Genomic DNA, 21,429 nt, shown 5'->3' on the forward strand with positions numbered 1-21,429 from the left:
CGCGAGTCCCCGCGCCCCGGCCGCGGCGCCCCCAGCTCCAGGATCGCTCTGCGCCGCCCCCCGGCCCTGTCCCCGCCTCCGCGGCGGGGGCGAACGCGCTGCAAGGACTCCCCGCCACTCTCTCCGCCGGGCACGGGCGCGGGCGGCCGCTGCCGCCGCTGCAACCACGGACGCCCCATTCCGGGTTCCGCAGCCTGAAGACGCCCCCAGCCGAAGCGTGGGCACCCGCGCCTGAGCACCAACCTGCTGACGCCCCCCCCCCCAAAAAGAGGGGCGGTGGGGCGGTGGGAGGAAAAGGGGCGGGGAATTGCTGCTCCTCCGCGCTCCCTACAAGTTGTCTGTCCCTGATCGAGCCCCGCGCCAGCCCCGCCGCGGAGCCGCCGCCCGGGCCGCGCAGCATGTGCGTCCCCGGATCCCCGCGGGAGGCTTCGCCCCGGGAGGTGGCGCGTCCCCGGCCGGCGGCCCGCTGAAGAGTTGAGACGGGGAGTGTCCCGCCCCCCACCCCGGATCCACATGGCGTGTTACCTGGTAATCAGCTCCAGACACCTCCGCAATGGACACTACCGGAGTATTAAAGGAGTCTTCAGGGGACCCCTCTGCAAGAACGGATCTCCGGCTCCGGTAATGTGTGACTCCCCCACCCCTTCCTCCCGCACCAGGGACAGAGGTTCTGACCCGGAGCGCGGGTCTGGGGCGAGGGCTTGGCCCTGAGGTCCCCCGTGTCCGCGCGCGTTCCCTAGGTGACTGCAGACCGCGCGCGGTGTGCGCACACGCGGACGGCGACGCCCGCGGTGGGGTCCCGGGGTCCCGCGGCTCGGCCTGCGCACCTTTGGTGAACGCCTGGGTGGAGTGGAGGTCGCCGTCCTGTGCCCTGCCTACTGGGATGCTCTGAGCAGCTCAGGAAGTCCGAGTGGCACTTTGTCTCGTGCCTTTTGGTGCAGCCATCCTTGGGGACTGGTGTGGTTTATAAGCTCTTCAGAAAGACTTTGCCTCCTTTTTTGTTTGTTTGTTTGTTTGTTTGTTTGTTTATTTTGCCAAAGGAAGGATGTTTGTTGTCCAAACTTGGGTGAAATCTAGCGCTCAACTTAGCTTCCCTAGGCAGGTTATTTGAAAGCAAAAGAGTTCTCTTGGAACTCTGTATTATACAGAACTATAGCAGCCTGAACTTAGCAGACTATCCCATCTAGTTAACATCTGTTTGCCTCAAACTCCTCCCCCCCCAAAGTGGTACTTTCTAAAATTAAGCTTCAAATATATATGTCATTTCATTCACTGGTCCTAAAATCTAAAAATTTAAGGATTCAAATGCGTTTCAAGAAAATGGTGTGTGTGTGTGTGTGTGTGTGTGTGTGTGTGTGTGTGTGTGAGAGAGAGAGAGAGAGAGAGAGAGAGAGAGACAGACAGACAGACAGACAGACAGACAGACAGACTATTCAAAATCGACTCTAAGTATCCCAAGTCAATGAACAACTTTCTCTAGTCTAACATAAAAAGCAGGTTTTTAGTGTTTGTGATACAGAGTAGACTCAATTAGCTTTCCTGATTTGGTAAAGCGTCTCCATTATAGCTCATTGGTTGATTAACCGGCTTATTCAAAGCTGTTGTCAAATGTTTGATTAAACACAGTCTGTGACATCCATGAGAAATATAAAGCCAGAAAAATAAAAAAAAGAGAAATATCCAAAAGATTCCTAATGACAAATGATTCCCTTACATGCTTTTTTCTATTGTAAAGAAGTGTGTGGTTTCAACCCCTCCAACTAAGTAGTGCTGAATCCAAAGTCTTCCATTGGTTGGGGGTGGGGGGGGCTGTAGTTAACCTCACAGGGCTGGAAGGGACTTGAAGAGTGAGATAAAGAAGGCCTCCTGTTCGTCCTTCTGAGCAGCAAATACAAGTCTTTCCTATTTTTAACCATTCCCAGGATGGACTTTCTGCAATCTCAGCAAGTCACTTTAATGTTTCCCAGCCCATACTGTCAGAGACTCTTCCTAAAGACTGATTTCAATCCTTAAAATCTGCTTTAAACGTAGTTTATATTGTAAATGTAGAATGTTCCAATTTCTCACAGGCATTATCTTCTGAAGATTTGATCATCCCTAGGGAAGTCTCCATAACACTCCCTGCAGTTAAGGGAATCTGGGTTGCATAGTGTGTTGTAGTGCATGTAACTTAATTCTTAGGATCAAAGCAAGGATTCCTCAAAATTTCTACAATGTCTAAATCTATTTAAATTGATTCGTGTAGGATCTTAGTCTTCCATATTTACATTAAAAAATGCCTGTCTTTCTCAGGAAATGCCCTTTCTCCCTCTCTCTGCTCTCTCATCTCCAGAAGCCTGACTGAGAAGCTGTAGAGAAATGTGTAAATGTGGATGTGGGAAGACAGGCGGTTGTCTAGTGGCTGTGCAATGGGCTTCACCCCCACTGTGTATTCTCTGTGTTGGGCTGGTTTTCCTAATGTCTATTTGCTGTGTTATCAAGGCTCTACACAGGTGAATCATGCAGATCCTTAATTAGCTTGTCTATGGACTTCCTAAACTCAGTTTGAATTACTCTGTGTCCTTTGACGCTCTATGTGGCTTTCCCAAGGTAGGAATAGTGAGCAAGTCTACGTGTAGGAGATGAATGTGCGTTTACTGCTCCTCCGCCACTGGCAGATTGTTGAGGTAAAAAGTCCAAGTTAGATCCTTTCCCACAGTGTGGCACTTGGGCTTTCTCCATAAGTAAAACAGGTTACTGATTTTTAGATCTTAAAACTTGTACAATGAAATTGTCTTGTGGTCTCCATGAGTGTGTGCTTACCATCTTTACTAAACAACTGTGACTGATAAAACCCAAAAACTGTGGGTACAAAAATATAACAATGCTTCCCAGTTGTGTTGAGGTTGAAATAAATCCATGTTTTTGTTTTTTGAAAAACACATATCTCCTCTGACAGTATGTTTCCAATTTTACTATTGTGAGTGACCTAAAATTGGTCTCTATATCGATGATTAATTATTTTTCTTCAGAAAGACTCAATTTATTTACAACTATAGATTAGAATACCAATATTTGTTTCTATTTTCACTGAATCCCTAAAACTCTAACTTTGGTTCTTACTTTTAATCTGTGTCTTTCTGTTTTATTTTTTTCTATATTGTTTCTTTATATAGTAGAGATAGTTGAAAAGTAGTACATGGCTTAATGCCTTGATATTAAATAAAATTCAACGATCCAGTGGGACTATTCAGTATTACAGAAAATGAAAGGGCCCACGATCACTTTTTGATATGATTTATCTTCTTTTTTAGTTTTGCTATAACTATACCCAAATAACATGAATTTGATGTTTCACATAGATGTAAATCTTCAGTTGCATCTTTAAAGTAAAAGTTATGTAAATTTGTTTTTGATCACATAACTTCAAAATATAACTATGTGACATTAAATATAATCATGTGACATTAAATAAAAATTAAAATATGGGATTGTTTTATGTATATACACACACATATATATAACCACATTGGATCATTATAGAGAATTTTTACATCTTTCTATAAAAGAATATAGTCTTGTATAAACTCTTGTATATACATGCAGACTGGATTATTATATTAAATTCTTGTAGTGAATACTTAATGGGATATTTGGGTAATAAATACAGCATTTAGGTCCCAATCTATTACTAGTGAACTAAATCTTAGTGAAATTATCCTCCTATATTCAAAGTAGAAATATGGCAATATATTTTGATTGGACTTCTTTTTGAAGACCATGTGTAAATATAGTGCATTATGCAGAAGTATATGCATCTTTTAGATGCAAGTTGAGATAAACTAGGTGTCTGATACATTTTTTGGATGTGAAAGGAATATAAAGATGTTAATATCATGAATGCTATTACTTTTTACAACTTAGGGCTGTTGTCAAAAGGAGTGCATCTGTAAATAAATGATGAACCATAGAATGTGCAGATACAATGATGCCATTCTGGATTTTGTACTGGACACCTCTGAGAATGATTCAGGGGGCTATATTCATTTTATTCATTTCTAGGAAGTGTAATTAGGGATGCCAATTTTTAGCTTTGACAAATTGGCAGAATCCTTTTGGCAAATTTTATTTTACTTTTCTGTGGGTGTAAGAGACAGATATAATTTATTTTGAAATGCATATTTCACTTTGAGGTGCTTATTTAACAGTATGCTCTTTCTTGTTTTTCTTGCCATCAATCCTTAGCTCTTTAGTTAACATGATTACCATATTTTCAATATGTTTTTTGATTTATCCAAAATTGTTGGTGTGATCCTTCTAATTTCAGAGGTGTTGGATTCTGAAAGTGGCCAGGCCAACCTTATTCTATTCAGCACTTATTTCTTCCTTGTTTGCCATTTACACATAACTTTCATCTCTAGGTCAGTAGAGCTTCCCCTCCCCATACCCACCTACTGGCATTCCTTCAGTCTTTGTTCCCACATTTCACTTGTTTTAAGTAACTCCATAGTACCAGATAAATGTTCAGCCCCTCCCCTCCCAACTCCGACACCCATACCCCTTGTATGGCATGGTCTGGGCGTAGAATGACCACGAGGGCTTTCCTCTTCTGAATGATGAAGTTTCTTCCTTTGCCCATCACTCACTGTCGATTTGCTGAATTTATTTTGAAGCAAGTAGACATGGAAGGAGGCTGTAGTAATTACATTCATATTTTCTAAAAATGATCCTAATCTTGTGTGATACATAAGAATCTTCATTATCTGGTCCTCATCTACATGTTTTACTTTCACTTAATTTATTCCTATATGTGGTTTTCATCCTCTCTTCTTGCTATACTGACCCACGCAGTTATGCTGCTGCACATGCTGTTTCTGTAGTCAAAATTTCTCTTTTTTATATGGGGCCCCATCGTATACATGCTCAGACTTAATAAAAAATTCAGGCCTTCTGTGACTTCCTCCTCCTGACTTGCAGTCATAGATCAAGTGCTTACATGATGTTTTCATATCCATTGCTTTCTTTATCACTGAATTTTATTTATTGGTTTCTATTTCCCCATGGAGTGGGAAATTTTAGGTGTATGTCTTCTGTCATTCATATATTATCAAAGCTGAGCACACCCTTAGCCTTATTGTGCTCAATCAATGCATTCTGGTTAAATGAGGAATGGTCACATGCATAAATGAATATGCTGAACAATACAGTATAACTACGTGTCAGTCAGGACTAATATATTTGCAATGGTACAGCAGGTATGATGGTTAATGGAAATTTCCACATAGTCATTGTCTTTAATATCTATGCTATGATTTAATAGCTCTTTAGGTTTAATAAATCACGTGCAATTTTGCTACAGGAAAATGGCAGGAACTTCACGGTAGTTCTTTAGTTTTGATATGTATTCATTTTAAATGATTGTTAAGTATGTGCTGAAGGGCTTAATATTAACCTAAAGAGGTACTGATGTCTTTATAACTTTGTCCATTATACACAGGTATGTCTTACCCCACTCTTGTTACTGTTGTCATTACGTTGGACCAATTATAGAGGGACAATAGTGAGGATTTCTTTTTAATTTAAATTGCTTTCAGATATTAAGTTTGTGTGTAAGTGAGTAAATTCAGTGAACTTGTTATATATATATATATATATATATATATATATATATATTAACATTTCAGTGGAAAGGACCTCTCTGATTTCTATGGGATGAAAGAATTAATGCAGAGCCTCTTCTCAAGGATCGTTGACCTCTCCTTCCTTGTACCCATTGACCCTTAGTGCAGATTGGGAATGCTGTGAATAGTGTAGGAAGAAAGGCTCTCTCTTCAGCATTGACACTCCCATTGTATTCAGATGGAGATTTTCATTAAGTTATATAAATGTTGTATTTGTGGAATGAAGAACACCCCTGCTACTCATATCAGTTGCTTTATTTTCTTATTCATGAGTTTTCTGTGACTCAAAGTGCTTTTTTATACTATCTAATACAATGCAACATGTGGTGGTATTTTTTTTAATATTCTTGATAAGGTCATAAACTCAGCAAGACCTTATATTTAGAATAACATTGCTTGCATTTTAAGAACTGATCTTCTCCCCAGCTATTTATCTTTTACACATCCATTTCCTATATCTAGAAGGTAAACTTAAGAACATAAAAATTATAGATCATTTTGGAGTGATAACTTAAAGCTCTCCATTTAAATACATTTAATCACTGATTTTGACATTTGCAAATTACTAGAGGTAAGCATATTACCTTTAAGTAAAAGTGATGCTATTGACTGAAGTAATGATTATAATTTTATAGAACTAAACAATTATTTGCCAGATATAGGATTAGACATATGGAAAAATTAGGTTTATATTGAAGAATAACGTAAGTCACAAGTGAACAGATATTTAAGTTCTCTGATACACCTGTGGAGTATGACAAACCCCTGGAAGTTTCAGCTGTGTCCTAACATGGGCGGCACCTTCTCTCCTCATCCAAAGATAGGCATTAATATTACAGATGATAAACTGCCTGACAAAAAATATTAAAGTGGGTTTTGGCAAAAAGCACATATATCTGCAGACCAGCTGATAATAAACTACTGAATAGAAGCTCTGACTCTGGGTTGAGCATGCATAGGTGACTTAACAGGGATCTGTTGCTTTGTTCCTAACATGGGCGGCACCTTCTCTCCTCATCCAAAGATAGGCATTAATATTACAGATGATAAACTGCCTGACAAAAAATATTAAAGTGGGTTTTGGCAAAAAGCACATATATCTGCAGACCAGCTGATAATAAACTACTGAATAGAAGCTCTGACTCTGGGTTGAGCATGCATAGGTGACTTAACAGGGATCTGTTGCTTTGTTCCACTTTGACTGCCCACTCTTTGAAGAGAATCAACAAGAGAATACTGATTAGGTGAGAAAGAATGGATTTATGCTAAGCAAACAGGTAGATTAAAGTAAAATACTTTATCTTTTGCTTAATATTTCATGTTAAAATTCTAAAATCTGGCCATTATGTAGATTTGGAAAGTTCTTTAAAATGGTTAGGTATGTCTCTGTGATGTTTGTATTATTTGAGAGGAGATATGAATTATGGGCTCAGTGGCAAGATAACAAGTGATTAAAATATGGGAGCCTCTAATTTGACCTTATCAGAATACCACTTTTGTCTACATTACCAATAAATATTATTAGAGAAGTAGTTACAATTTTACAAACACACATAATGATAAAGGACTACTTTAGGTTACTGCAGAAATAGAGATAACACCCAGAAATGTATAGCTAATGACTAAATAATTCTTAGGTTAATAAATTCTACCAAAAATGTGTAGGTATATCATTTTTTAAAAGGCTGATGTTTTTTATACTTGGAAATCATATGTTCCATAATTCTTGTTAAAACCGGATTGCCATTATAGTATGTTTTGAGAGAGAATCTTTCACGGCTTTTTGGGGTGGGGGGTGGTTGAGGGAGACCTTTAAGAGGAGATTATTGTCTTTCTCTTGGAAGTGGAATCTTGGAGGACTAGATTAATTACATGAAGTTAGTTATAAGAGAGGGCACGTGTGAGCTTTACCTCTTTCACATGTGTCTGTTTGTCCTCTTGCTTTCTGTCTCCCTTTAGTCATCAGAAAGCCCTTACCAGAAGCAGTCAAGGCACTTCAAGCCTCTAAAACTGTGAGCCAAAAGAAGTCTTTCTGTTTTAGAAACCATCCATTCATAAAATTTTGCTGTAGCAACACAAAGCAAACTAATGGATTTAAGGTACAGTTTAAGTTAACTTTAATGTTCCACTTCTCCATTCCAGATGATTCATAGTATGAGCTCAGGAGTTCATTATTGCATTTCATACATTCTTCCTGTTTTGTGCATTTACCTTTCCCTTGTTTTAAATTAGGACTTGAAACTCCTTTCTTATACTAGGTATAAGAAGTGTTTTAAGGCTATTGTTTTCAGTTAAAATGAACTGATTGGACCTTGCACTCTGGCTCTTCCCAGATGTGTGACTTCATCAGCATTAGGAGCCTCAGGTTATTCAATTGTGAGATTATTTGTTTTATAGGACCATTGTAAGTAATTAACAAACTCTCTGATACACTGTAACCACACAGTGAAAGGTATCAATGATTATTTTTTTGTCAAAGCCTGTTAAGCCAGGCATCCATAGCCCCTCAAATAAATTTCAGGACTACCAGGAAACAACACTTTGTATCAAATGGTTGAAAGTGTTGTTCTTTTGGATGGGCCAATAAGTACTCTTTACTCCAGTGGTATTTTCTTGGGAAGAGAAGCTCAGACATGAGGGACAGTTAGCATTCTGTTTAACACAACTGGTATAAGTGGCTGCTCAATGTTTTCACAACTTCCATAATAAAAATGACTGCTTGGTGGGCCCTACTCCCCTGATAGGACTTTAATTCAATGCAATAAAACATTCAGAATAACTTTATTAGTTTTTTCAGTGTTTTCACTACAGCAAATTGAAAGAAGTAGATGAGTTGTATTTATAATTTTGCATAAGGATTTTTTTCATATAATTTTATTGTAATTAATAGAAGGGTTACATTATATTCACTAGATAGAAGGTGCATTAGTTCACAAACATTGATACCCTTTCTCATGTTTTGGTCCCCATTTCCGTCCCCCAGCCCCAGCCCCTCATCTTGTTTCCCCGCTTCCCTATCCTATTTCAAATAATTAGATAAACATATTTTACAATATATCAGATAACAAAGTAAAATGCTGTAACAATATAAGATAACTAAGGGACAGCAAAAGAGATGAGAGATAACATAGTACATTAAGGACAACAATCACTCATTATATGGCTCTTGTTGTAGAAAGATTTTTTTCATCTTTTTATATATAAAAAAACAAAGGATAGCTATTTAATCTAAAACTACCATCTATACTGGATCAAATCTCATTTCCATATGTAATATCATCAAATTGTCTTTGGAAGTCCTATAAACAATTAGCCTCCTTTGTTTTCTTCCCATAATGATAACCTATTTTCAACAATAAGTTATTTGAAACATGGAACTATTATATAAAAAGTGCTATCTAGATGTTATGCATAGATTCATTCTAGGGGTGAACATTAAAATTGACCAGTGGATCCTCTTTAACATAGTATTAGAATTCCTAGCCAGAGCAATAGGAAAGAAGCAAGCATAAAAGGGATCCAAATAGGGAAAGAGGAAGTGAAACTTTCCCTCTTTGCTGATGACATTATTCTGTATTTAAATAACCCTATAGACTCCACTCCCAAGCTGCTTGAGCTGAATCAAAACTTTGGCAAGGTAGTAGGGTATAAAATTGACCCTCAAAAATCAACTGCCTTCCTCAGTGGAAACAATCAAGATGCCCTACTGCACATGAATGGATACAGAAAATGTGGTATATATGTACAATGGAATTCTACATAGCCAACAGACAAGATAAAGTAATGGCATTTGCAGGGAAGTAGATGAATCTAGAGTGAATCATGTTGAGTGAGACAAGTCAAGACCAAAGGAACAAAAGGAACATGGTATCATTAATATGTGGCTATTAGATCCAAACAGTGCAAGAGTGAGGACTCAATATTTGCATACCAAATGATATGGACATGGTATGGAAAATATAAACACAGCTACATAGACATAAAAATTTATGACTCTAAAGACATAATACTTTATTACATTATTTAATACATATCTATGATATACAAACCCTTACCCTAATTTTGATTACTTCTAAAAACTAAGTGCCTGTGATTGTATAGAGATTATATTCTTGAATACTTGTTTGTTAAACATGTCATTTGAAATATGATGTAAAAATCAATGTTAATAAATTCTTTAATAAAAAAAAATCAACCTCCTTCCTATATGTCAACAACGAGAGGAATGAGGTAACGATCTGGAAAGCAACTCCTTTTGCAATAGCCTCATACATAGAAAAGGCCAGAAGTGGTGCTGTGGCTTAAGTGGGAGAGCTCTAGTCTTGAGAAAGCCCAAGGACAGTGCTCAGGCCCTGAGCTCAAGCCCAGGACAGGCAAAAAAGCAGTCAGATATTGATAAATATACTTTAGCTAAGAGAGTTATACTGTCGAATGTACATTACAAAATACTTTCATTATTATTTCCCTGTAATTTTTCTACAATATTATAGTAAGTGGTAGAGAAGCAGAACTGTGTTGGTAATCAGCTCACTCTGCATCCTTCCTATCTGTTTTGGAACCAGAAGATTATAAACTACGGGCTAGAAGCCTATATAATACATATATCCTGGAGCCCCTTGCCAGCCGCTGTCTGGTTGGCCCTGCCAATGGGAATCACCGGGGAGATAATGGACATTAGGAGAAGGAAAAACAAAACCATGATTTTCTTGCTCCTGCTTCTGGTATCATCTTAGTTCTTGCAAGTTTTGGTAAGGGTAAACACAGTTGTGGCTGCAGCCGACAGGCTACTACCTGGGTAGTGAATCCAGTAGCACCATAAAGCTATGACAATGCGGCAACTGAGAGCTGGTTGCAGAAGTTATGGTCCCACCTTGCCCACCAGCACAAGACAGCATGCTTATAGTTTCCCAGTAATTGAACTGCTTTTCTTCTTCTCCCCCAATGACATAGTTGACTAACAGAAAAAATGCTTATATACACATGCTAGGCATGTTCTCTACCACTAGGCCAAACTTCTGGCCCCAATATCTGTCTCTTTAAACATTTGTTGGATTAATAGAAATATCATGTTCAACCCGACATCATGTATTAATTTCTGTGGCTATTGCAACATATTGCCACAAATATAATGACCTTAAGGAGTGATCTAAAACAAAATAACAAACACAGCCACAAACATAGTGGCCTAAACCAAGACATGCTCCTTATTTTCCTGTTCTGCAGGTCTTAATAGGCTGCAGTCAAGGTGTAGATAGAGATGCTTTTTCTTTCTGGAGGCTTCCCTTACTTTTTCTACCTTATAGAAATCATGAGCATTCACAGGTTCATAACTTCCTAGCTCCATTTTCAGTCTTTTTACATTCCTTGCATGGTGCTGTATCTGTAATTCTTTGCAGGCAAACAAAACAAAAAAAGGCAAAAAAAAAAAAACAACCCCAACCTCTTGTTTTCTAGTATTTGTATGATTACATTGGGCTCAGAGCTCTCTATTTCAAATTAATTTTTATTTAATTTTATCCCAGTTAATACATAATTGCATTATAAACTTTGAGGATTAGCTCTTAGACATCTGGGGAGGCCATTATTCTTGTTACCTGTCAGCATTTAAAATCATAGACATGAGGAGTTCTTTATTGGTTTTTGTCTCCCATAGTAATTCCAAGCATATAATTTTCAAAATGAAAATAACCTTTGAATAAATTTACTTCTTCCTTGTTCTTCTTCCTTCCATTGTTCTAATCCAATAACATATGATTGATGTTTAAATATATTCTATAATCCATGAATAGATAAATTGGCTAATTTTCATTCCTCCTAGTCCAATTTGCTGCCAAGGAATGCAAGTATCCTCTAAAAAAAAGACCATTTTGTTTAATGGAATTGAGCATTATGAGAAACGGTGGCACTACTAATGAAAATACACATTCCCCTGTTGTCTGCCCCAGTGCGATGTGCAGTCTAGCATGGAAAATGCACACTAAACAGATAACTATGTGGGGCAAGTAACCATTTCTTATCATTGTTTTCATGTGTTCTAGGTCCAGTTTTCAAAAACTGGATTGTAAAATGTGTGAATATTCTAAATTGGTGAGAAGCTGGCTGATGTAAATGCAAAGAGGCTTTCTGTGAGTGACCCTTTTTCCAGAATCTGAAATAAACACATGAAATAAGATTGCCAAATTACAAGAAGAATATAGTAACTTATTCTCAGTAAAGATTAGCCTTTAGAGCTCTTTTTTCTCTGTTACTTTCTAAACAAGATTATACTGTAGTTTTGCTTCTGTAGGAGACTTAATAAAAGGTGGGGCCTACTTTAAACAAGCAAACCAATACATTCATTGTGGCTATTAACATTATAAAATTATTAAAGTAATGCCAACCCAGTAGTACTCTCTACTTACAATGCAGAGTAAGGTCAGAAGCAGACCACGGCTTCATTATATGCTTACACCCTGTCAACTCCTTTGTCCGTTATTGCTCCTGAGGATATTATTGTGAAGTGTGGTGGCGAAGTATTGGCCCATTACACAGATTAGAACCATATTGACAGATAGACAGCACTCATTTTCATCAGGCTTACTGTGGTTGGTGAAATGAGTCTTTCACATGTAACTCATAAAACTCTGTCAATTTGGTCATTCATTCTACCATAGTTAATTAGAGTGGACAAAATGTAGTTGCTAGGGTGAAGTGAAATTTAGTATGACACAGTGTAGCCCCAAATTCATATCTACAGAAGTCAACATGTTGGTATAAGGAACTAGTATTCTGATGTTTCCTTTAATTAAAAATAAAACAAAACAGTTAATTAGCAACTGTAGAGATACTTGCTGAGAACCCAAAGGCCCAGAAAACACACAACTCAAAAATAAAGAGCTTTTTGATGCTTTATCTCATATTAAACTACATGTAACATTGTGACTTGAGAATCCCAAAAGATCTCTTCATAAGAAGGCATAAAATGTTATATTGTTTCTTTTCATTGTTCTTTATTCTTTCCTTTTTATATATTTATAGGAAAGAATATTAAAATGTATTCATATGGCTTAAGTGACCAGGGACAAAGGTATTCCTGTATCATTCTTTAAGTAAATATAACTAAAAATATGATAGAAACAAAATTCTTAAAACTGACAGGAATCCATTTTCATCTTCTTAGAATTAGAAATCTTTGAAATAATAACAACTCATTCATTCTTTAATCCATTTAATTACACTGTTGTGATTAGTTTCTAACATTCACATTGTTTCTGAGGGCTATAAGTAGAATGTTTGTCATGCAAATTAATGAAAGTAAATTAACTGATCAGCACTCAGTTATCTGAATTGGTGTTTAGCATTTATCAAAGGGTAACTCAGATTTCTCTAAATGACATTAAGAGCAGTAGCAAAAGCCTGCTTCTAAGTACAGACTTAGTCAGTACTTTATTTTAAGAGAAGATGTTCTGTAATATCTTCAAATTCCTCCTTGCTCTTGTACAAGTATTATGTATCGGTAGCTTGACTAATTGGCCTGGCATTCCTAAAGTTTCCCTGGACTGCTGGTCAGAATTCAAACCATCTTATGTCCTTGTAACAAAATTCATTGTCATAACTGAATTACAAAAAATGCAGATTTACAGGCCATTTCCTAAACTTGGTTTAATTAAAAATGTTCATGGAGTTATGGGTTATTTTCATTTATGATTTAACTCATTTAATATTTGAGTACTCAACCATTTTCTTTTCAGGTGACAGAAATAAATCTCAGATGTTAAGCAACTTTCTCAAGACCACAACTAGCCTACAGAAAATTAGATCTATGAACACAGTTTTTCTAATATGTAAACAAGGATTCTTTCTACTTTGTTTGAAGAATGCCATTCTGTGTAAAAATCAATTGTTTAATGCATGGTGGAAACACAATGTTTTACTTAAATGAAACCGAATAATTGATGAGAAAGATTCAAAGGCAGAAAATGTTACTACAGTTTAGGTAGGATTGAGAAATACAATCTAGAGCTCAATTGATTCTCTTTTGTTAGCAGATGTCTTCTTTCGGCTCTTAACTTTAGCTTCATAACTTGCTGTCTTGAGCTTCCTTTGCTCCTCACACATATGACTATTTTAGCGTATGAATGTATGCGTTTGTGTGTGTGTGTGTGTGTGTGTGTGTGTGTGTGTGTGTGTGTGTGAGAGAGAGAGAGAGAGAGAGAGAGAGAGAGAGAGAGAGAGAGAGAGAGAGAGAGTGTTTAGTAGAGCAGGATGGGAAAGAAAGAAAGGCAAGGTGAAAGAAAGAATGACGTAGTGTCAGAGTCTGTGGCCCACTGGGTGAGGCCACAGGGCACCCTCTAAGACAGGTTCAGGGAAGCTTCTGTAAGTATGGGGACAGAATGGAGAGGGGATATAATTGATAGAGATATGGACAGCAATATTTCTGCATAGGCCTGCTTGTACTTTATTGTGAAATATTTGATAATTAAGTCTCCAGTTTTTCCATTTTTATGAATCGCAATTGGTTTCTCTATATTGAAATGACATCATTACATATACATAAATAAGTATGTGATATACATACATATATCCTAATATCCGTATCTGTCAACAATTCCATTATAAATATGCACGTGTATTTTTGTGTATATAAGCATTTTTTCTGTTAGTCAACTGTGTCATTGTCACCAAAGATAATTTTGTACCTTTTACAGCACAATGGGGAACAATTCTCATTGTTATTTGTGCACATTTGTACATTGGAGTCTTCTTCCAGGAGATCATGCCTAACTGCAAACTTTTGGTGCCCAGGTCCTGACATTGCTCTGTACCCTGAGTCAACGTCTTTAGCCAAAGGCATCAGTGAATGTCCTTCTAGAAAATCATCCCATAGAGCAAGGGTTAGGAACAAGAGAACTTTTATTCATGTATTATTAGTAATATTAAATCAAAGCCCCAAACATTTTTCTCAGTTCCAGAAACATTTTCAATCTTAGCAGAAGGCTCAAAGTACACATATCAATGTGATAATACCTCCTCTGTAGTGGTAAAAGGAAGACAGGCACTACAGAAATCACTTCATATAAAAGTAATGTTGAATACACTGGATTATACCTATGTCCGGGTTTTACAAGAAGTATTTAAATTTTCACTTGTACTTGTCCATCCTTCAGTAATCCCCTGCTTGAAAGTTCAATCTAATGGCCATGTGTCTCATGTGTGAACTATAGAAACATCAAATGCTCTTGCACTGGCTGTGTTCTGGGAGGGTTCAAGTAGATTTTGGGGGAAAAAATAGTACCAAGAGCATTGCAGTCTGTCCTGGTTTCACCAAAAGAAGTAAGAAAGTCTTGTGTTCAGTCTCGCAACTGTCTCCTATCTGTTAGCACTGTGATTTTGCAGATGTCTCTACTTGATTCCTCATAGAGGTATTAGATATTCAGACATTTAAAACTTCCTTAGCTCTCTGTTGCTTGGGTGCTATTATTATGTATAAGAGAGAAGGGAGAATATAGTGGTGCTACTTAAGAGTAACTTTTAACAAAAGCAAGTATTCATTGTTGAAAGAGGGTAAAAGCTAATGGGTTTCTTATTCTATTTTTCTTTTTTTTTTTTTTTGAGTATACAGTTTTAGAGAAAGAGAGAGGGAAGAAACAGTTGTATTGAATGTTAACCATAAGCAAGCACTTCTAGAAGTGGATGAGATTTGATACCTCCTTTATTCCCCAAACCCAAAGCCTATTCAGTTATTTTAGTGGGTTACCTCAAAGAAAAAGAGGATAGAAACAGAAGGTAAATAGAAGACAAAAATAGAAGAGTTAAGACAACCTTCCATGTCCTTTTTTTAGTTGAACTCTACTATTTTGTGAATTGTCCAAATATTTTTATGAGATAAATGTCACATTAGATGTTTTCAAAGACAAATGGATGAATATTACATAAATACACTTCATGTATTTACAATTATTATTAATTATGAAATATAGCTCTTATGTAGTGTTTCTTTTGGAAGTTTGAGAATTGATTATAACTTGCAGATTGCTATCTTGCCCTGACTGGGAAAAGGAAGTGAGCTAGATAAGAGCCAGATTTTAGAGCAAAGTTTACAAATGTTAATCCATAAAGTATACAGCATAATCTATATTATCAAGCTATTATATTACACTTGTTTGACTATGGAAATATCAACAAATTTAATTTATTCAAGTCATTCCTCAACTTGTTTCTTACAGAACAGAAATTATCAGTGCAGGAATTTACCTAAACAAATGTCTATTTTTTTTTTTTTTTACAAATGTCTATTGTTAAATCACTCCATTCTAGTGCGTACACATTGTCATTGGAAACTAGATTGAAATTTGGGTCTTCTTTATCGTAGGATTTTTTAAAAACTGAGGAGTGTTTTTTTTTTTTTTTTTTTTGTGGGTGCTGTCCCTGAGCTCTTCAGCTCAAGGCTACCACCTAACCCTTGAGCCAAACCCCACTTCCTGTTTTAATTGGAGGTAAGAGTCTCAAGTCCTTTTGTGCTTTGAACCTTGATCCTCAGATCGCAGCCTCCTGAGTAGCTAGGATTACAGGCATGAGCCACTGCGCCCAGGTAAAATTGAGGAACTTTTAATTGCCCTAATTTCTGCAAATTTGTTTTCCACAGTCAGCTTATCAAAGTACAGTGTACAGCCAGGTGAGATGGCTCATGCCTGTGATCCTAGCTACTCAGGAAGCTGAGGATTGTGGTTCAAAGCCAGCCGGGGAGCAAAAGGACCTGAAACTCTTATCTCCAATTAACCTCTAGAAAACAGGAAGTGGCGCTGTGGCTCAAGAGTAGGGAGGTAGACTTGAGCTGAAGAGCTCAGGAACAGCCTCCAGGCCGAGTTCAAGCCCCTTGACCCCCCCCAAAAGTACAGTGTACAAATACTCTGCTTCCTCACTCCAACTGCAATACTCAACCTGATGAATATTGCTTCTTCCTCCATCACACTGCACATGTTAACTCTTTCCAAGTTGCCAGTAACCCTTTTGCCATTAGGCCTCCTTGAAAAAAATGACTCTTTTTTACTTTAGGCTGAAGCAGTAGTTGATGCCTGGAGTGCTCATTCAGTGAGTCTCTTGACTTGTCTAGAATCACCTTTTCTGTTTTCCTTCTTCGCTTCTGAACAATTTATAGTAAACAGTATCTTCATAGATTTCTTTTTAGGTACCTGTTCTTCTTCATGTAACCCTGGCTCACACTTAGAGTTGTTTTATTTTTGTCTGTCTGTCTTCTGTATCTATCTACCCATCTATCTGTTTATTTTATTTCAGTGTTGAGTATGAAATCTAGTGCCTCACATAGGAAAGGGAAGCAGTGGATTATACTTCAGGACTCATTTCTCATCTGTATCAACTAGATTTCATTGTCTGCTCCTTCAGTTTATTTGAACGGGTGATAGTATCACACTTGAGTCCCCAGTCAATCTATGAGCTGAATTTTCAAGCTTTCAACTCTTCATCAGAACTGTCCTCTAAGATTAGGTATATATTGTGGGGCCGGTGGTTTGGCCTAGTGGTTAAAGTGCTTGCCTAGCATGCACGAAGACCCATGTTCAATTCCTCGGTACCACATACATAGAAAAAGCCGGAAGTGGTGCTGAGGCTCAAGTGGTAGAGCTCTAGCCTTGAGAAAGTCCAAGGACAGTGCTCAGGCCCTGAGCTCAAGCCCAAGACTGGCAAAAAAAAATTAGGTATATATTGAGCATTTTATTAGTTTTTTATTGTTATCCTGAAACATCTGAAATTCAGTAGGTTCAAAGTAGACATCATCATTTCATTCCTATAGAATTTAAATCATTGCTTCTTTAGTATCCTCTGCTTTATGGAATGCACCTCTACCAGACTGGTATTTCCTTACAGACTTCTTCACGCCTTGTATTTTCAATAAAATTATAAGATATTGGCATACTCTGGATTCTCTCCACTTGTATATGTCTCTGCTCTCTTTATAAGACATGAGAGGCTACTTTCTCTGTATAGACTTCTATTATCTCTTTCCTTGACTATGGTTTATGATCTCTCAACTGGTGTATCTTCCCAGTGTAATTACCTGGTTCCTGTCCAATATTTCCTTGTCAATTCAAATTGATCCTTCTGTAATCCACAACTGATCATGGCACTTTTTTCCTGATTGAAACTTTGTTCCATTCTTCTTGAGAGAAAGTCATGTTATTTATATAGCTCCCGTCAATCCCATTCTAGTTCAAGTCTTGTTTAGTGAAATTCTCTCAATTCACATTTGAAAACATTATAAACATTATAGTGTATATAATATTATGTAGCAAATATTGCACAGACATACAGCTCTTTTTTTAACAGAAGCATTTCCTTGAACTTAATGAAGTTTGGAAAATACACTGTGTCTATCCACTATGATAATAAATTATTAGATTTGTTTTGTTTCCTTTAGTGTGTGTGGGATGGAAGAAAAGGGACTGCTTTCTGTTTTGCTCACTATGATGTATACTAGCCCTAACAATAAGTCTGCCACATTTTTTTGGTCTAGACTTGCTGAATAAATAAAGTCAGATAAAGAATAAAATTCAGTATGTGGTAGGTTGTCCAGATTCTAAGCTAGAGAATCAATTGAAATATAGCAACAAAGCCTACAATTTTAGCACAAATGGAGTAGATTATATACTAATGGATTTAGATAGTATCATCTGAAATCTTAGTTAATTCCACACATCCTTATTCATAGCTATAAATATATACTAGGTTGTTAATAAGCAGTTTTGAATGACTGTTGTTTGAATAAGGGAAAGAATTAGGCTCAAAGACTGTATTTCACTTGCTATACCACTGAATGAAGACAAAGACTATAGATACATTGCACACTGAGTTGTCTTTGAGACAACTTTTTCTTATCTTAATATATTTGAACCTAAAAAACTGCTTTAATTCATTCATCTTTACTAGAAGTTACATTTATATACATATAGGCAACATACAATCTATGTTTAACTTAAAGGAATCAATATTTCACCCAAGGCTATCAATAATAAAAATATTATGCTTTCGGGGCCAAGATTTTGGCCTAGTGGTAGAGTTTTGACGCAGCATGCATGAAGGTGTTGGTTCAATTCCTCTGTACCACATACACAGAAAAAGCCAGAAGTGGTGCTGTGGCTCAAGTGGTAGAGTGCTAGCCTTGAGAAAGCCCAAGGACTGTGTTCAGGCCCTGAGCTCAAGCCCCAGGACTGGCAAAAAAAAAAAAGTAAATAAAAGAATATAATGCTTTTAATTAAAGGCATATTGCACACATCAGTTTGTGATTATAGAAGCAGTAATAATGGAAATATCAAACAAAAATTGTTCCTATAAATGCTTTCATTCTCAAGAATGGCTCTATTTTGTATGACCTTGAAAATTAATTTATTGAACACGTAATATACTATTTATATAATATATCCTAATATGTAAATATACGGCATTAAGGTTTCTTATCAATTTTTTTAGCCATAGTACTTTTACTTTCTTTGTAATAGAGGGCAGATTAATCTTCAGTGATAGATATCTTCTGAAACACTAATCCAACAGCTTTGAAATGGTTCAAAAAGTGCTGTTAGACAGAAAGAAACTTACTTTTGTTCACTGTAAACAACTTGTCTGGCACAGTACATGCATAGCTACTATTCCACAGAATAATTACATCCTCTTACTATATCACCATGTTGTCATCAACTTTGCCCAAAACTGGAGACAGGCCGTTTTGGATTTCATAATTTTTATTTTTTGCAAAAACTTTAGTATTTCCAGGCTCGGTGGCTCACGCCTGTAGTCCTAGCTACTCAGGAGGCTGAGATCTGAGGATTGCTGTTCTTATCTCCAAATAACCACTAGAAAACACGAAGTGGGGCTGAGGCTAAAAGGGTGGGTGATATCCTTGAGCTGAAGAACTTACGAATAGCACCCAGACCCAGAGTTCAAGCGCCATGACCCAAAAAAACAAAAACAAACCAAAAAACTTTAGTATTGCATATAGGGTGGGTCATCATTATTTAGGACATTTAGCTTGTAAATTTATAGTTTACATATACTTATAAAGTATCTGTAAGAATATATACATAATTTAGATGCTTTATTTTATATAAACACACACATATAACACATGTGGTAACTGCTTGCAGATGATAGTGAGAGAGGTAACTGTAATGTTATTAGGGATCACTTATAATGAGCATAGAAAAGTATTTCTTGAGTTTGCTGCCATTTATGAAGAAAATTGAACTTTTGATTAACCATAGATTTTGTTAAGTCTTGTTAAAGGCAAAGTGCTGGATGAGAACCATTACAGAACAAAGAGTGAGAAAGGAGAAAGAGAAAACCATAGAGTAGGCCCAGTAATGAGGAAAACAAGAATCACAGATTCACATCTTTGCAGATTTAAAAAAAAAAATCTTACTATTCTTCAGTGAAATGGAGGCCTTTGGATTAGTTTGTTTAGAATGATAATGTGGTTGTGAGCTTTCTTTATGTGAGAATCTTTGTACCATTATTTCATGTAACTGTAATAAACTCTCTTAATACACATTAATACTTCTACTCATTTTGTAGATAAGATACAGGACATAAAAGAGAAGAAACAAACAAGTTCTATAATGTTCCTATTTTATCTTTCAGCAGCTGGACAGTAAAGGTTGCTTTCTTAGCCTGTCTTTGCAGATGGAGCTGTCTTTGAGCTTTCAGTATCAGTAAAGAGGTCTTCTATAAAGTCTATAGAACAGGGGAAAACGAAGAGAAGCACTTAGAATTAAATCCAAACCTCCTAATCATGATTCTGTGGTCTTACTACATCTTTTACCCTTGAGTGCTTCTTACAATCATATTTTTCTCCTAATTTTATTATTTTACTCTTTTCTTTCTGCCCTTCACCAGACTGAGGTTGCTACTACTCATGTATTTGCACTGATATTCTTCCTTCTAGAATGTTCTGGTCTTTTTATCTTATCTTGGCATACATAGTGCCTCTTCTGAGGAATTTATTTACTTAGTATATTCATATTTACCTCCTTTAAGAAGATTTTCTAGACCAGTGAGTAAAAATTTTACCTTATAGTCATAACTAATCTTAACATAATTTTTGTTCTTCTAGCACATAAAACTATCTGAACTAAACTCTGTTTTTTTTAAGATGGGCTGTGTCTTACTTTTTAGAAACCATTGGTATTCAGGGCCTTACTAGCCATGAAAATGAAATAACTGTAGAATAAATATTTGCTGAGTGAGTAAATGCCTTGAAGTCATGAGTGCTTAGGTAGGATTTGAGGGCATGGCATAAAGTGGATTGAATTAGAAAAGTATATAACTTTGTTGCACAAAGTTCCAAAAAGTGTCTTTTTGTAATATTATTCTATTTACTATCTTTCTTGTGGAAGGAGGTCTTCCTACTGACTGAAAATTGCAGGTGAACTAATTGTGTACATATTCACATTCATTTAAAATGAATTCTTTCTTTGTGCTAATTTAATAGTTACTTATGATTGAATCAGATATATTTTGTTCACATTATGTGAACACCTTTTAAAGTTTACAGCTGTATAGGAGTATACTAATAATTTGTGGAATAATTGGCTTAAAGAGGTTACAGGATATTCAAGATTGTATAGTTAATATGGCAGTGTGAAAGGGACTACAATGTTTTCTTTTATTTTTCGGTTAAATACCTTGATGTCCCTTATATTTTTTAAATCTGGAGAAGATGAAGAGGAAAATAGATGATTGGTAGGCATTTTGTGGTTTCTATTTGTATTGTCTTAAAATGTGT

The 21,429-nt window shown here is 36.7% G+C and overlaps 1 protein-coding gene across 1 annotated transcript in view; it reads left to right on the forward strand.

Moving 5' to 3' along the window:
* The first annotated feature begins 513 nt into the window (after nucleotides 1-513).
* Znf804b (zinc finger protein 804B) overlaps nucleotides 514-21,429 on the forward strand; it is a 369,057-nt gene continuing 348,141 nt past the window's right edge. Inside the window, exon 1 of the mRNA XM_090332338.1 lies at nucleotides 514-621. Coding sequence (XP_090188464.1) covers nucleotides 514-621 — 108 coding nt within the window. The remainder of the gene's footprint in view (nucleotides 622-21,429) is intronic.

The sequence above is a fragment of the Megascapheus bottae genome, chromosome 5 (genome assembly GCF_031878675.1).
Source record: "Megascapheus bottae isolate mThoBot1 chromosome 5, mThoBot2.hap1, whole genome shotgun sequence".
Classification (NCBI taxonomy): Eukaryota; Metazoa; Chordata; class Mammalia; order Rodentia; family Geomyidae; genus Megascapheus; species Megascapheus bottae.